This window comes from Podarcis tiliguerta (genome assembly GCF_965153285.1).
Source record: "Podarcis tiliguerta genome assembly, chromosome: 2".
In the NCBI taxonomy this organism is placed as follows: domain Eukaryota; kingdom Metazoa; phylum Chordata; class Lepidosauria; order Squamata; family Lacertidae; genus Podarcis; species Podarcis tiliguerta.
The window spans coordinates 67,125,575-67,143,652 of NC_139535.1; the positions used below are offsets into that span (position 1 = coordinate 67,125,575).

General features: G+C 39.9%; 1 protein-coding gene across 3 annotated transcripts in view; it reads left to right on the forward strand.

The window, feature by feature from the left end:
- The window catches only part of FSTL4 (follistatin like 4), a 343,973-nt gene that overhangs the window by 306,875 nt on the left and 19,020 nt on the right, over window positions 1-18,078 (forward strand). For 2 of the 3 annotated variants that reach the window (XM_083428816.1, XM_083428818.1), the window contains 3 exons: window positions 10,634-10,795; window positions 12,540-12,674; window positions 15,070-15,096. In XM_083428816.1, coding sequence (XP_083284942.1) covers window positions 10,634-10,795; window positions 12,540-12,674; window positions 15,070-15,096 — 324 coding nt within the window. The remainder of the gene's footprint in view (window positions 1-10,633; window positions 10,796-12,539; window positions 12,675-15,069; window positions 15,097-18,078) is intronic. The other variant, XM_083428817.1, reaches the window with a different exon arrangement.

Here is an 18,078-nt window from a genome sequence, read left to right on the forward strand (position 1 = left end):
TAAACAACAATTGTTTGTGCACTTTCACTTCGCACTGAATATTGCACCCATTTAGCACATCTGTGACCAATTACATGAACATGGTGCCCAGTTCGCATTCCTTCTATTGTTGAAGAGAAGTGTGTTATTTTTCATTATGTATCTTCCAGTTTGGGGACTGACACTTTGCAGGTGGGGGAGGCTCAACCTCCCTCCCTTTCTCTCTCATCCTGTAAAGCATATTTTGTTCTTTTTTGCACTTTCCTTACATGAGCTTCCCATATCAACTGAAGAAGATGGCGATGTCACTCACCTTCTTAGTTCCAATCATTCTCCCATTCAAATCTCTCTAGAGACATCACTACCTATTTCTTAAGAATTATTTTCATTGAGAAAGCATCAGACAGCTATCCTTGCCCATTAGCTACTCATCTGCCATACAAAAGGAAGATTATCCAGCAGCTGTAACACTAGGATAGTGCAGACACTTTCCTAAGGAATATGCATATGGCACAGAAGTTTCATAGATCTGCCCTTAGAACCTATACATAATCTGTAAGAACAAGTGTGTGGACCTAGCATTATCTGAGCAGCATGGGAGATGAAGCCCAAAGTCAAAAAGCCCAAGTTGTGTGGGAGGAATCAGAGAAATGACTCCTTCCCTTGTCAGCCTTAAATCTACCAGGAACTGGATCAGTCCCTGTGGAGGCTGGTCCATTAGGGCAAATGGGGCACTGCCCCACCAACCTCTGTCTGCCCTCAGCCAGTCCCCACCTGTCTGTCTTCTTTCTTACAATCAGTCCGAGGGGTGATACTGTCTGTCGGCTTTGTACTCCTTAGTCTCAATGTTGCCCCTTAAAGAACTCAGCGGGAAGGATGGGAAATAACTAGTATTAGTTCGATCTGCCTCACTTTGGTTCTGGCTCCACCTATTGTTGGTCTCCCACCCTTCCATTCAACCAATAGGCACCAGCCACCACTGATAAATTCTCATGTGGGGAAAAGCTGCATTGTGTGGGGATCTTCTATGTCAGCAGGGGATTCTGACATTACCAAAGTTGTATGGGAAAGACACATGACACAGAGCTTCCCAGTATGTTGAAAGAGAGTAAAAGAGGAGCATGAAGTAAAATATGGGACATTTTGAACAGGATAGTTTGAAACAGCACCATTTTGTGAAAAGTAAAACTACCAATGTTTCTCTAAGTTCTGCTCTCTTTCACAACATTTCTTTCAAGAAGATGGAATGAATCTGGTTCAATGCACTCTGTGCCTGTGAATAGTTAATAGGGGTCATAAAGAAACGTAGGTATGCTGGTAATATGCTTTCTCCCCTTATATGTGCTCATATCACATTAGAGTTTTGTATTTTATACATCAAGTTTAGAGAAAGAAAAGCCATTTATCATTTCTAACAGAAAGCTTTTTTGGGGGATAAAGAGCCTCATAAAACAGTAATCTGCTATGAAAATGGATAGTTTGCAAACCAAAAGACCCCTGAGTGCCAGGAATCATTTTCCTTGGTTGCTGCTCCGTAGAACAAGTTGACATAAATCATCGTAACGTCTTCCATGAAAATGGCTACCAAAGGTGGTTGGCTCCTCAATCCAATTTCAGAGATCATCCAAGAGAGCTGCCTAGTAATAGACAGCCATTTGGAACAATGTAATGTGTGGCAATCTGGCATTTAGAAGAAAAACAGAAAGGTAGAAAAATTCCTCCAGTTTTAGATCACAATCAAATGGCATATGAGCGATCTGTCCATGTAAATCATTGATGCAACATCACAATGTTCTTTCAGCCGAGAGCTTTACATATGAATCTGAGTAGAATATTTTTGCCTGCTTGCACATTTGGGCAAACGGGTTTTTCCCCCCTACTCTGTACTGGATTCAGGAGGTGTTCATGTTTAGAGGTTAAATAGATAGGCGTGGTTTCATGGTTAAGTCAGTTACATTGCTGGCAAGGAGGTGTGGGAAAGGTTAAGGTTAGATAAGGCAACAGGTGAGCACCCTTGGGCACTGCTATGGATTGTGAAGGTCATAGGCTTCATCCACACTTCCATTTGCCCCACTTCTTTCCCCTGGAAAACCCATGCTTTAGTGCTGAATCAGAGCAAATGGCAATCGAGTTTTCCACAGAGCAGGTTTCCTGGGGGGAAAGCAGTAAGGCAAAGGCAAAACCACTTGGACCCGTGTCTAGATAGCACAGGACAAGCAGAAAACCACTCTGGCCCATGCTTCCTAGGCCAGGTGTGGACAAGCCCTTAGCCTGTTCTGGAGACCCACCTGCCACATCTTCCCAGAGTTATGGGGCCTTGGATGGGGTGGGGCAGGAAGAGGCCCTGGCTTTGGAGCTATGCCTTGTCACGTGCCTTGAAATGGGCAGGGCTTGACTCACCCAAGGTTGAGCTTAAGTTAGGTTCCCACTCTGTAGATTTAGTTTAAATAAAATTTGGCCCTAGTTCAACTCCTCACTTATGTCTCACCCATTTATTCTTGGTTTCAGTCACAGATAGATTGGTACATTCATTCCTTGCTTCCAGTGCACAACTGGCAGTTGCCATCACCCTCATGTCGTCTCTGAATCCTCCATTTAAGGGAATAAAAGTAAAATATTTAAAAGAGGTTGGGTGAAATCAGGAGTGTATTGGAAGTCCAATGCTCCTATGGAAAGTGAAAGACTAATGTGCAGTGCCCACTAATCCTTCTGAAATGGTGACATAGTAATTTCACTTTGAGGCAATTTTAATGGAGAACTTTGATTCAGTACTGCAGGTGACTAGTGACAATCCTTCCACAGGATAAATGTGTGCATTCAGGGCTGCTGCTGAAACATGGGAAAGCTTTGTTCCATACTTCTTTGGGATCCTCAGAGAAATAAGGCGATACCTCAGCCTTTATTAATTCCAGTTGACAAGTCTTGATCATATGGCACTGAAGTCTTTGTTACTTTTGCCACTGGAACAACCACCTTGAAAGCATGCACCTATAGAAACCTATCCAAGCCTTCTGCAGCCCTATTCTCCAGCCCATCACTAGCTAGAACTGAACAGGCAGATCCCAAGAAGACAACCTTCAATGGTATCTGCACAGCTATAGAACTCTCTACCCAGGGAGACTCATCAAGCCTCCCCTTTTCCTGTCTTTAGATGCCCATTGAGAACTTAATTTCAAAACAACCCATAAGGCTTTTTACAAGTGTGTTTTATGGTGCTTTTGTATATAGCTATACTGTTGCAGCCACAAACATATTTAATTGGTGTGTTGCTGTTACGCTATTTTAATGCTGTGAGTTGCCTTAGGAAAGTGTTTCGTTCATTCTTTCTTTTAAAAAAGCATGTTAAATTAATAAATGATAGAGGTCTAACAACAACGACTACTTTGCAAAGCTTTTAAGGTTCACTTTGTAAATCACTGTGTGGGAAGATGGAGAGGGAATTATGATTGTTGTTTAAATTTGACATGCCTACTCAGAAGGAAGTCTCATTGAGTTCCATAGGGCTTGCTCTCAGGTAAATGAATTTACCTGAATTGCAGCCTTAGCCCCTGTTCACAGCCTAACCACTTCTATCAGCACATTAATGATGATGGTGGCAGTGAAGAAGTTATTGCATGAAGAGACATCTTCATTCGTTTCAACTGAAGAGAAAGTAAGATGACCAAGAGGGACATTTTCTGCTCTAGTGAAGTGAATGAATAATCCCTTCAGCATAAAAGAAGCTCTGTGTGTGTGTGTGTGTGTGTGTGTGTGATAGAAAGAGAGAGAGAGAGAGAGAGAGAGAGAGAGAGAGAGAGAGAGAGAGAGTTTTCTGACTCTAGACTGGAGCATGGATGTTGATAAAGGAAATATGGATTATTTATTTAGAAATGTGTACCTCACCCTTCGAATGCTTTTGCACTGCTAAGAGCAGCTGACGGTTAAAATACAGTATGCTGTCCAGATGCTAACTATTGATTCCCATAATAAAAGAACAATATAAAACAAGCCAATATAAAAAATTAAAACAGGCATAGCATACAAACCTCCCGAACAGAGTGCACTGTATAATACACCACCTGCCAGCCAGAAACTAGCTGGAACAGAAATGTTTTCACCAATCGATGGAAAGCAGTGAGGGAGGAGGCCAAATAAACCTCCCAGGATAAGGTCTTACATAATGCTGGTTGCAGGAAGGAGAACACAAAAACCAGAACATAGAGATTAGGCAGGCTGTTGCAGGAGGAAGTGGTTCCTTGAGTATTTTAGAGCAAAGCCATTTAAGGTTTTAAAGATAGCCACCAGCACTATGGCTTGTGCTGGGAAACACATTGGCAACTAGTGCAGTTGTAGTAGAATGGGTGACATACGACCCCGTGGCCAAGCACCCACGAGCATGAGCCTTGCAGCTACATTTTAAAGTTTCCCAATGTCTAGCTCAACAACTTTTCTGTCCGGATTTTCACTGTTTGAAATATGGCAACCCGACCAATGTCACCTTCAAGGCAACTCCATGTTGAACATACTACAATAATCCAACCTGCATGTTACTAAGCTGTATGAATTACTGTGGCCAGGTCTTACGTTATTGAGGAACAGGTGAAGCAAGAGCAGCAGCCTAAGGGCCATCTTACCCTGTACATTCCAAGTTGATCACTGAGATCACCTGGGGAAGCACCAGTGCTATTTTTCTGGAAAAAGAGGTTTGGAATTCACCATAAACGCCTCCCTCTTTCTCACTGAATGGCAACAGCACCTACCTGAGAGATGCTGAAACTGAGTTCCAGTGAGTTCCCTATGGAAAAAAGGCCTGGGGAGCACTATTAGTATTAGAAGTCATGTCTTCTGTGTTGTGGAGCCATCTCTGCGGAACTCCCTCCTACTGCAAGTCAGGCAGGCACCATCCCTGCTGAGTTTCAGATACTCGGTTAAAGCACTTTTTTTCCAAAGGCCCTTGCATCATGAATGCTTTCCTGATGTTTTAAAATATTCTGATGTTATTCATTCAAATTCCTGAGATCTCAAATTTCTGAGGCTTTAAATTTCTGAGGCTGAATTTATATATTTAAATTTTAAATATTGCATATTTCTTATCATTGTAAGCTGCTTTGAGACTTAGGTAGGGAGAAGTAGATGAAAGCGTTTCTGATACTGTGTTTTAATTGTTGTAACCTGCCCCGGGAGCTTAGGATGAAGGGGGGGGGTAAGAAATCATAATAATATGTGATATATAATATTGTTGCACGCCACTCCAAACGGTGCCAGATTCCAGGGGTTCTAGGTGCTTACACGGGGTTCTTGTTTGCTTTTGGGAATGAGGCACAGCAGAGATGGTGGTGTCTTTATGATATATGCTTTATTTACACATATATACAACCTGAGCTTGCAGTAGAGGGGTCCACAGCATTAACACCCCAAAAGGGTCTTGCTTCTCCCATAGCCACAGCCTTGGATTCCAGCAGAGGTCAACCATTTCTCTGCCTCTCTGGCTTTCCAGCAAAACTGCCCCCTCTCCCACAAAAATTGTCCCAGTGATTCCATGTAGATGATAAATATAATGAGGAAACAAAGCTGATCCTTTTGGGTCACCATATGCCATTGAAGTGTCACATGCCATTTCCACCAGAAATGGAGTCTTCTGGAGTAGGGCCTTACCCCACTCCAAAAAACAACTGGAACCATTTCAAAATGATGCCTCCCAATCCCATCTAAGGCATATAGTAGCTAAGATTCTGCTGAGAAGTCCAACAGGGACATATTTACTTTGCCCAATTCTCAGCATAGGAGAACAATAGTTTCGTTCCAAAAACAACACCTGAAGCAGGATCAAAGTGGTGGGTGTTTTAAACTCTCACTTTTTTAAAAAAAAATGGGTCTTTTGCTTTGCTCATTTCGAGCACTGCTTGTTTAAGTTATAGAGCTTCATCTTTGTTCTGCTTGTGTTGATTAGCTTTAATTAGCATTATTCACTAATGAAAGAAATACTCTTGCCATTATGCTATCAAGCACTTGCAAGGATCAAGCCACATTCTTTGCTTAAATGGCTGGTGATGAATCAGGCTATAAAGAAAGTCAGTCAAGAAAGTCAGGTTAGCACAATTGATGGGCATTCGTACCAGAAGTGTTTAAGAAAAACAGCCCAGCATTCATCTACTTGCTTTTCATACAGACAAAACTGCCTATGAATCATAACCTCCTATGAATTTGATTGTTATTTTTTCCTAATGAGCCAACCTGCTTTTTTCCTCAGATGCAATATGACTTCAGTATGTTACCATCTGCACATAATTTTGCATTGTTCTACCCTAGATTCAAGGGACAAAGAAATTAGGTAATTAACAGATTTGTTTAAATATCATCAATCTGCCCATGTTAACAAAACCCTCAGTGAGTGTGCCTATTTCCTTTTATAGATATCCTTTGAAAACAGGTTATATGAAATGAGGATGCTACTCTCATGCCTATTTAAAGATATGATGTAATGCGTGCTAAAATTAGTTTGCCCATGGCTGTAATGAGAATTGCTCAGGAGTATAGTGCTATTAATACTTTGGACTTTTCATTCTTGTTAATTTACTAAGAGAAAGTTGGCTTTTGTAGCAGCCTCAGTACACAAATCTCTTTCCTTCAGAGAGAGACTCTTAACAAATCTGGCATGCATTCTTCCAGACAGTTCATGATTAGTAGGCTTGGCAAAGTCAGAAAGCATACTGTCAGCCTGGTTAGAGACTCTTATGGTATGTGAAGCTTATTGTAATGAATGGCAGAAAATATCCTAACAGCACAGTGTGCCTTGATGGTTTTATGGATAAAATAAGATAAAACCAAATGCCTGATTTAAAATGGAAGCAAGGTCAGTTCCTATCTTCTCTCTCCACAATTGCCTCCAGTCTCTTCAGTTCAAGTTACACCTGAGCTGCCTTTTTTTACATCTTTGTAAACAAAAAGACTTGAAACCATGCTTCCCTTTCTGATATCGTTTACAGTATTCACCAGAACTGGTGACTTGAAAACTGTTTTAGGGATCGGTATGTAGGTGCAAGATAATGGAATCTTTCTGTGGATAGTCACCGGAAGGAAATAGCTCAAGGGATATTGTGGATGAATATAATTGCTAGATGTTCTTCCTTTCTGAAAATAGCACTAGAGACATATTAATTAGAAGGGTTCCTAGCAAGTTTTAATTCTGGGTTTTGGTGTTCCAAACTGAGTTACCACGCAACAACAACAACAACAACAACAACAACAACAACAACAACAACAACAAATCACACATTGTGCTGGCATCAAAAGTTTGTCAGCTGACATCAACCTCTTGAAAGTACCTTCACTGTGGCAATATTATGAACTGAGCTAGCTCAGTTTGGTGAATATGGCCCCTCTGTGATAAACTTTAAAAATGTCTAGTCAAGTTCTTGCAAAAAATGCCAGTTTAAAATGCAACCTCGGAAGATTGGAGGGCTCTCACCATGTGTGCAGATTAGTGCCAAGATGAAATAATGGGGGGAATGAATGATAAGAGTTTTTCATGGATTCCTCCACTCGCAAATGACAAATTCATGGCTAAAGATGAATTTCACAAAGATTTGATGCATGCTGATTGTAAACAAGAAATAAGTATTTTTGAATCTTGGAAATTATATAAGATTTGGTTCTAATGTGCAGTCTAATTATAGTGTCTGTATTATTTTTCCACTAGAGCTGCCAAGATACACTTTCACACCACTCTGTTACTGATTTTGCTTATTTGGGTCACACACTACTGAGTGAATGTAGGAATCAGCCCCTTCTTTCTTCAGTTCCTGTTTAAACACCAACCAAAACTATTTCAGAATACCATTTTAAATTGGATATATGAGGCTGGTTGGGGCCCATAGATAAGAGAGCATTCTCAGTATCATCACCACCATTTTTTTTTTTTTGCAGCATACAATATCAAAAATGCAATTTTCAAAAATCCATACGTACAGTTACATAAGAACCCACCCCTCCATTTTACAATGCTATAGGGGGAAAACCTTTCCTATACAAAACATATGGCAAACATAAATGTGAGTGACATCATAACAATGTGACTAAACTAACTTGGCTGAGGGGAAGGAAGTCAGCGTAAGGAAATTACCCTAAATTCACTGAAACACATCATGGTGCTGAGAAGAAGTAAAATCAAGGTAGCTTTCAACAGTGGTGAAGTTTACTTTTTCAATACAAAATGCTGCTATATACAGCTGCATATCAAACTAGCTATTTGATAAATGTGTATTTTCCTCAAATGGGGCCTTATTCTATCTATCCTTTAGAGACAAGTGAATTCAAACAGCACTTTTTATTGCATCTATTCCGGTGGCAGAAATGCTCAAACTGTGATCATCTCAGAAATGCCCTTCAGACAGGAAAGCAATGTCTTCAACATGCTCCTTCAGGATAGATATAACTCTCACTGATGTTAATGGTGTTAATTTGTATTTTATGACAGAGAAGATTCAGCCCAAATTGCTCCCTGTTGCTGGTGTTTACAGTTTTATTTATTTTTACTGAGAAGACACCAGGGAGAGGACACAGAATACTGCCCTCATTCTAACGTGTCTTCATGCCAATTCCACTTCATCACCTGCCTTTAAAATGAAGAATGAGGGTGTTGCTCCTTGCTCTCTCAAGAAAATTGTGCATTTTTTTAAAGGTTCACATCAGTGCTGGGATTGCATTCACCACCGATCCTAAGTTTTCATGAGAGCTTCCCATATTTTGTCTGCCCAAACCTCTGAAATGTCTTGCCTTGAGTCCTGTCAGGGAAAAGATAAGGTATAAATAAAAATATAAAATCATAAAATGCCCCCCTCCACCAGCAATTTTGCCACCTGAAAAAAACAGTGGGGAAAGACAGAGGGTATGTTTAAGTTCAGCATTAGTACACACCACAAGCACAGAATTCACCTCTTCAAATACCACCAGCACGGTACATCCCATCTGGGATGGTGTAAATCTGAAATTCTAATTTTGCCCATTTCATCTCAGCACTAAACCAAAGATAGTTTTACAGGCTGGACTACTAAAATGTTGAGTTGTTGACACCCATGTAGGATTGAGCTGTTTATGGCAAAATTAAGCAGTTTCTAATGCGTGCGTTGGTTATTTTTAAAAGCCCTTGGAGTAAATAAACAATTAGATTAGAGTCAAATTTGCAGCACAACCCGCTTCCCAAGAATCACTTATTAATCTCTCATGTTAGAATTCAGTAAAGACCAGTGTTTCTTTTAGTAAATTGTGTGTTATTTATTTATTTATTTATTTATTTATTTATTTATTTATTTCATTTAGTGAACTGCTTCCCATTACAAACCTCAAAGTGTTTTACACACACACACACACACACACACACACACACACACACTTACACACTTAAAACAAATGCATATATAAAAAAACATTTCTTGAAATACATATAAACAATTTAAACCGCAATAGTATGTACATAAAATCATTCAAATCCAATACAGGTATGAACTGGGATGAAGATCTCCATTTAGAAGACACAGCAAGAGGCAAAGAGAATAGAGATCTGATATATAATGGGAGGGAGTGCTAAAGGATAGGGGCTGCCACACTAAAGACCTTGACAGCATTCAGAATGGGCCTCTTGGTAGGATGACATCTCCAGGATACTTTCTCCCACAGAATGCAGTGATTGGTTGGGTATGACACAGTCCTTTGGGTATCCTGGTCCCAACCTGTCTAGGGTTTACACACCAGTACCAGCATTTCATTATTATTGTTTTGTAAATAATTTTTGTTGTTTTTCTTTTTTAAAAAAAACACAAAATATAACAGCCTTTCAGATACATATCAAATACATTTGCTCTGCTGAGCTCGTGACTTCCCTCCTTCCCTTCAGCTGGTTTTCCAATTTCTAATAAATTGTATGCGCATTTTAACTGCCAGTTTCTGTCCTTCAATATATATATCAAGTCCATTTTTGTCCATGGTCAGATACTATTTTTACATTATGTTACAAGATTTATTTCAGTCCTGCTAGTGTCTTCACATTTTTGCAATTATCTTTCAAGTACTCAATATATTTACTCCATTCTCTTTGGAATTTCTGGTCGCCCTGGTTCCGGATCTTAACAGTCAGTTTGGCTAACTCCGCATAGTCCATCACACCAATACCAGCATTTCAAACCTAGCACAGTAGCTTATTGGTAGTCAGTGCAACTCTTTCAGCAGCAGTGTAATGTGGTGTGTGTGTGTGTGTGTGTGTGTGTGAACTTTAGAGTACACAATCCAAAGCGGAAGAGTGCCACTGGAAGGTTGCCAACTCTTTCTCATTCTGCCAGCTGTCAACTCAAAATCAGTCACCCAAAAGGTGCTTTTCTTTCTGCAGGGAAAAGATACAGGCTTACCACATAGTTTCCCAGCGTTGCAGAAAGGTACTTGGAGTACAGTCTTGAGCAGATAAGTGATAGGAAAGGAAAAGTTTACAGCCCCTTAAAACACACACACACGAGAAAGAAACATGAAATTGCACATAATGTATGGTTTGGATCCATAATGTTTGAGTACTCTATATCCCTAGCTGCCACAACAATACCGTGTTGTAAGTTGTTGATGAGTAAGAGCTGACACCTAACAGCTTAGTTTAAAGCCACCCATTGTTTTGTTTTTTCTCTCTCCACAGTGCCACCAGTGATTCGTGTGTATCCTGAAACCCAGGCACAAGAACCTGGGGTATCAGCCAGCCTGAAGTGTCATGCTGAGGGGATCCCAAATCCCAAAATCTCCTGGCTAAAGAACGGCATTGGTATCATGCCCAAATTGTCTAAGCAACTGATGCTATTAGGTAAGGGTAAGAAAAGTTTGCTTTATCTGACGTCAAATGAAACCGAATTTTTGCTTTTTCTCTTTGCAAAATCAACATCAGTCAATACTTTCTACAGTTTCTTAGGTAAAATCTGGATCAAGTGCTGCTGTATTGGTTGAGATGAAAAATAATTGGCCCTGTGATGCACCAAATGGGATGAAAAATAATTGGCTCCGTGATTCACCAAATGAGCCTCAATGGTGGATGCCCTATGCAAAGGATTTTGCTGGGGCACTATGGGACTTTCTCCCCTTTCCCCACCTCATGCATCCCACATACCTCCTGTGTGAGAAGTAAGGAGAGGGGGAATCCTGTCTGACAAGCTGAAATGTCTGTGTTGACAAAGCACAACGCTGGATTCCTCCAGTACACTATCCCTTTTCATATGCATATTATTGGAATGAACAGAGCATTATTTTCTGTGTTACTGGAATTAACAGAGCAGGCCTGTTGCACATGGGGGTGTGTGGAGACTCCATGAAACAGAAACCACCACATCCCAAGCCCTGTTGGATAGCAGGGTGGGACAGTTTTTTGTTCCATCAAGGGTGTGTTGGGGAAATGAGGGGCTCTAGAATCCTGTAGATCCTTGACTGCCGCAACAACCCCAGGATGTGCTCCTGGAACACCCTGTTCCAACCTTCACCTATAGCAGAACAGCTACTTCTGGGGAGTCCTCTGCAGGCATTTTGGGTGTGTGTGTGCTCTGGCAGTACAAGTACCACCCTACTAGTGGGCCTCTCACCTTTATGCAGTATGTACACCGCTCAGAAAGCCCCTCCATGAGCCAAATGCTGGCTGACGGAATGTGCCCTAAAGCAGCTCTCAATTCTTTTCATCAGTTTACAGTAAATTTCTCAATTCCTGTATAATTGCCACTTTTAGTATCTTATATTCATAGTGTCAAACTGCCTGTAAAAAAAGCTATAATCAAAATTAATATCCCAAAATTCATGTACAGGCTTTTAAACAGACTCTGGAAGGCCACATGTTTTTCAAAGAATTTTACAATGCTGCTGAATGGAAATGATTTTATGTGGTTTTACTTCATTTTTAATGTTAAGTTACTGGCCGGTGAACTGTTTTAGACTGTTGTTTTAAGTGGCTGGCGTTACCGAAATGTGGCATTGTATTTTATGGGTGGTTTTGCTGCTTTGTGAAGGCTTTGCTTTAAAATATACCCTAGAAATATGTGAATAAATACAAGAAATGAAAATATTATCAGAAGTTCAAAGATTTATCCATCTGATGATGTATTGTCTGCTGTCATTCTCTTATTCTTAGAAAGATAAGTAAACTTTTGTGACTTTCCAATGTCATGGTAACCAATCATTCATCCTCAGTATTTCTGGACTTCTTCAACTGTAAGCAATCTCAATTCTGGAACAATGAGTTCAAAAGCATAATTGTAAGGCTAAACCCTGTGTTGTATCCAACATAGTTGCCCTGTTACTGTTAACACAAGGACTTCCTCCTGCACTATAGAACTTCCTTTCCTCTTCTCTCTCTCTCTTCCCAGTCCTCCAGAACAGATGGGCAGGTGTGCGAGGAAAGCAAAAAGTCCTTGCGCTAACAGAATTACTTTGTTGGATAAAACCCTCTGAGCCTATTTGATTTCACTGGAACTCTCTGTCAAGTAACTGCGTTTAAGACTGCAGCCTAAAAACCTCACTTTCCAGAGCTTGTTACAATTTATAGCTTTTGTGGATCTTTTTTGTTGCAGCAAATGGAAGCGAACTTCACATCAGTAGTGTTCGATATGAAGACACAGGTGCCTATACTTGCATTGCTAAAAATGAAGTGGGAGTAGATGAGGATATTTCGTCTCTCTTCATTGAAGATTCAGCTAGAAAAACTCGTAGGTTTAACTTTTACACACACTTTCTAAGCTCTTTACTATATCTAAGGTTATGGTTTGAGATTTTAAAACTGCGGACTTAATTGAATGGTACCAAACTGGGTTTTGCCTGAGTAAAGATTCACATGATCAAGCCTAATTTCAAAGTAGCTGTCTGCTTCCCATTTATCACCAACAATAGTTAATTAATTACACAATTCTAAGGGACTTTGTGGTTCCATTCGCTGTTGTTATTTAAAACTAACAAACTCTGGTTAAGAACTTCCACATTGTTCCTTAGTAGTCTGCTTTAATATATAATGAGTCTGAAGCAAAGATGGAACATGAGAAATTTAGTGATGGGTAGATTTCTCTATGGTTTGGAATTAAGCCTAACCCCCACCCCCCAATCAGTTCAGCAAACATCCAGCACAGTGTAACAGCAGCAAGAGTGCATTGGCACCTAAAGGTTTTCCTACAGACTCTGCCTCTTTTAGCTTGTCTGGAACACTTTCTGCCATATGTCCTCTTCTAGTAAATCATTCAAGGCTGGGGATAATGCAGATGGTTCCATCCAGGTCATGAGCATTATAAAAAGGTACCCCTGCCCGTACGGGCCAGTCGTGTCCGACTCTAGGGTTGTGCGCCCATCTCACTTAAGAGGCCAGGGGCCAGAGCTGTCTGGAGACACTTCTGGGTCACGTGGCCAGCGTGACATCGCTGCTCTGGTGAGCCAGCACCAGCGCAGCGCACGGAAACGCTGTTTACCTTCCCGCTTTTAAAGCGGAACCTATTTATCTACTTGCACTTAGGGGTGCTTTGGAACTGCAAGGTGGGCAGGAGCTGGGACTGAAAGACGGGAGCTCACCCCGCCACGGGGATTCGAACCGCCGACCATGTGATTGGCAAGTCCTAGGCACTGAGGTTTTACCCACAGCACCACCCATGTCCCAATCATGAGCATTATAGGCTATGGATAAATCTCTAGACCCTGTTATGCTCCTGATGACACAATCTAGAACACACCAGGGATTAGAAACCTTCAAGCTTGCTGTGATTATCTTTATATCCCCATGATGTCCTCCAAGAGATCATTGATGCTGGGGCAGCCAAACCCATACCTGTGGGGTCACAGTATTATCCAAGGCCACCATGCTCTGGCCTTATTCTGATGGCATCTGCTGGGCTATGTTATGGCCTAGAGTTTAGGGGTACTCTTTTGCTCCTATTTTGGAGTTAAAAGTGCTCACAAATCAGACCCATACCACTAATGAAACCTCATGGAAGTCTTGCTTATAAAATATCTGCAGGATGTCTCCTAATTTGAAGAAATATGTGCAACATGATACAAGGTTCAGCTTGCATAGCAGGGAAGAATGCAAGATTTTTCATTGACAGTCATAGAATTACATTTCTTGCCATGCTAATTAAAATTGCAGTCAATTTGTATCTCTCATTTTCTTGATGCCTAGAGCTAACAAGGCACTGCTGCAAAAGAAAAATATTTGAAGCTATTTGACTATTGTTTTCAAAATGCAACGTAAGATTGGTCTCACAATCCTTTGTAGCATCATGGCAACCATTGCATAGCACCGTGTACTGCCAGCTTTACACATTACATTTCTAAGATACGCCAACAAGATATTGCATTTAAAAACATGTATTTTCAAATGGGCATATAATCACAAAACAACAACCCCTAGGCAACTGGGATTGACTACAGCTCCCTAACAAATGTGCCTTCAGTCACCAACGCACAATGGAAGATCAGCCCCAGGCATTTGTTCCACAAGTAAGAAATGTAAATAAATATTAGGGAAAAGAATAATAGTAATCTCCATAGCAAGGCTGTTTTTGCCAAGAGAGGGCTGTAAAAATAAATTAATTAAATAAAACTTTGAACATCAAAATGCTCATTAATGAATATTAATGAAAAGAAAGTCTGCTTAGCATTATGATTTCTGTAATTATCTGTTAGAAAATGCATTGCATTTACAGCAAGCTTTCATGTGGTTACAGCTTCTGTGTGATTCTACAAGATAAAAGGCCATTATTGTGGAAAGAGGAGAACTGTCTGCTCATGAAGAGACATGTTTTGTAATCTTTACTTAGGCAAAAATCAAAAATATTTAATTTAATGAGAATTTTCTCTCTATAAAAACTTTAATGTTTGCTGTGGGGGAGGGGCAATAGAGGCTTCAACAGAAAAACTGAATTTGGTGAAGTTTATTTTGTCATGTCTTTACTCAAGTGACATCATGTGTCTGAATTAATACTGTAAAGCTATCAGAGGAAAAACAATTTTAAAAAACCAGAATGTTAAATTCCTTTAATTGCTGCAATGAAATTTTGACAATGTTTTTTTTTTTCCTTTTCTTGATCATTTTCTGGCTCTCCCATTTCTCTGATGCTGCAGTTGCAAACATACTGTGGCGAGAGGAAGGTACTGCAGTAAAATTGTCTTGTTGTAGTGATAATGTGCTTGTCTGCTTTAATAATTCCATAATGGACCATTCTCCACTGATTTGCCACTAACTTTAGCAATGTCAGCAGGTCTCAGCTTAGCACGCAGGCAAACCCAACAAATAACTGGTAGAATATTACTGATGCAACTTTTCTAAAAGACTCTTAAGTTTCTATGATAAAGATTTTCTGAATAGGCATTCAGAAAGTTAACAACATTTGAAAACAGATTCTTAAGTAATTATCAGCAGAAACACCAGAATGAAAGTCACAATTTGCTATACTTTAAATGGAATGTAAGTACTCTAATTTACACCAACAAATCCTGCTGTTCTTTGTTCATCTACATCACTTGAACAGATGTTTATTTTCTAGGCCACATATTTCAGCTCCATATTTTTTGCTAAATAAATATCAGAAAAGCTGTTGCTCTCCTTCCCTTCAACCATGTAGAACACTGCTTACTCCAGTGACAATTGTTTATTCAGCTCGATCAGATTTATAGTGAATCCTACAGTTCTAGTCTCTACGCAGGTTAAAATAATCCTTAAAACCTTCATGGATTTACTTATTGAGGTCTGATTCGTATATCACCACAGCAGAGCAAGATGTGTTTTCCTTGGTCTTATCTCATGTCACCATGACGATATATTAAAAAGCTGGACCACATGATGGAGCCAATTGCCAAGTGTTCTTCCTACCCAACCAGGAAGGAAAGGTGACAGTTGCCACCCCCACCCCCCCCATGATTCTAGCCTTCCGAGCATTACTGCAGCACTGTGGGATGATTCTGCAAAAAGACTCTCTTAAGTTCTCGCAGGAGCCCTAAGTATTGAGATATGTCTACAGGAAATTGTACAATGAATTGCCAGTGTAAATATTTGCTGGGCAGTAGGAAATAATAGAATTTTTCCATAGTTTCACATCAAGTGAATACCTACGATATTAATTTGCATGTGCAAAAGCTGGTCAGGGACAGTTAAACAAATGGTTGTTTAACTTATTTTGCCATGTTGATCATGAGATGGCATGTCCTAGTGGTTCACTGATTGGGCATCTATCGCAGCTGAGATGAACTCAACGTTCCACAAATGGATGAAATAATTGGCCTGTGCTGACTCCGTCCAATTAACTACCTTTAGTATCATAGGATTACTGGGTTATTTCTTCTTCCTAGAAAAAGTCTCTGCAATGCTGAAAGGGCACTGGAACACACCTTACATGAACATGATATCCTGCATCAATCAAATCTTTCCTTGGAGTCAGAGAAGCAGGATTTAGCTCTAACATCAAAATACAGTTTTTTCACAGAATACTAGAGTGGTTGTTTCTGTTGTTCTAGGCTTGTGTGCCCATTCAAGAGAAGTGTGCCATAAATGGGGAAAAGGTAGTTTAACTGTAAGATCTGGTATAGAAAATTTCAGGCTATGAACTTTTGTGGACTTATATAGATTACGTAAATTAAATAAACTCTAAAAAGTTAGTAGCCTGATATTTTAACTAGCATGCTTGGAACTGGCATATAGGAGGGACCGGGAGCTCTGTCCCTGCTCCAGAAACCTATGGCATTTCCATGCAAGGAATAGGGACCTTTCCTGCTTGGATTCTTTCCTTGGTCCTGAAGGGAAACTTCTTATCTTTAAGGGCTCTCTTCTTTAAAATGTGGTTACTTGGGGCAGGGTGTACATAGGCTTAGAAAGCTTGAGTAATGCAATGCTGGTTCTAATGAAGGCTAGAACATGGACTACTGCATTTTCCTCATGGAAAATTCATCAAGGCTATGATAATAAACCACTAATGCTTCAGCAACATGAAATTGAGTCATAGCATTACCATAAATATCTGCTTTAACGGCAGGGCAAATGAAAGCTGAAATGTGAACATGCATTTTATCAAACGATCATAAAGAGCAGGGTGGTTAATGTGCATGAATCTGAATATAGGCACAGTTCACACTTACCATAAGTTAATGCATGATTGTTATCATTTGTTTTAAACTGTCCCAACTTTAAACATCTGCAGAAATGTGCACTCATTGCATCAAGGGCCAAATCCTGCTTTCTAATGTGTGTATTCAGTCCTCATTGAAATGAAGAGGAACTGTGTGCATGCGGCAAGAAAAGGATTTTGGTCCACATTTGTTGAAAATGTCAGCCTAAGATATGCCTGAGGTATTTTAGTTCTTCAGCAGTGATGATAACATAGGAATTTGCTAGCCGTGTGTTCAGAAAATGCATGATCCCTCACTGCAGCATCACATTTAAGGATCATTGATCCTAGATCCACTTTGATGCCTTAACTGGGGTATTTCTGTGGTATAATTCAAAGGCTAAACTTCATATATCAAATTCTCAGCACACCAAACGGATATAATAAAAGCTATATAATGTGCAAGTGTCATTGTGCTTTGACGCTATGGAATATACACCAGAGGACTCAATCTTGCAAATACTCATTTTCTATTGCATACTTGTTTGCAAGATCTGTGACTCCAGGAGCAGATGTACTGAAAAGCATGATGAATTGCATCAATTTAACAGCAACAAAAAGCAAATATTGCATGGTTGTTACCTATTTTTTAAATAAGCAATATTTTCATTATTAAATTGTCAGTGCACAATCTCGCCAAAGTTAGGCATTTCTAAATCGAGCCAATTTCAGTGAGAGTTCTCTCATGTGCTTAATTATTTCCCTTTAAATAAATGGAAATGGAAAATGGTTACACTTTGGCTGAATTGTGCACTTTGTGATTCCTTGATTTCCAATCTTGGAAGCATTTAATGTCATCCAGTAACTTTTCAAGTCTGAACAGGATACACAGTTTATTAGCTTAAAAACAACAATCATCCACCAAAGGTAACTTTTTTGACAAATTGAGCTTTCATTTTCTGTACAAAACAGTTTACAGAAGTAAAACTATGGAAGTTTGGCAGATAAGTACACTATCAACTTTATTTGGGAT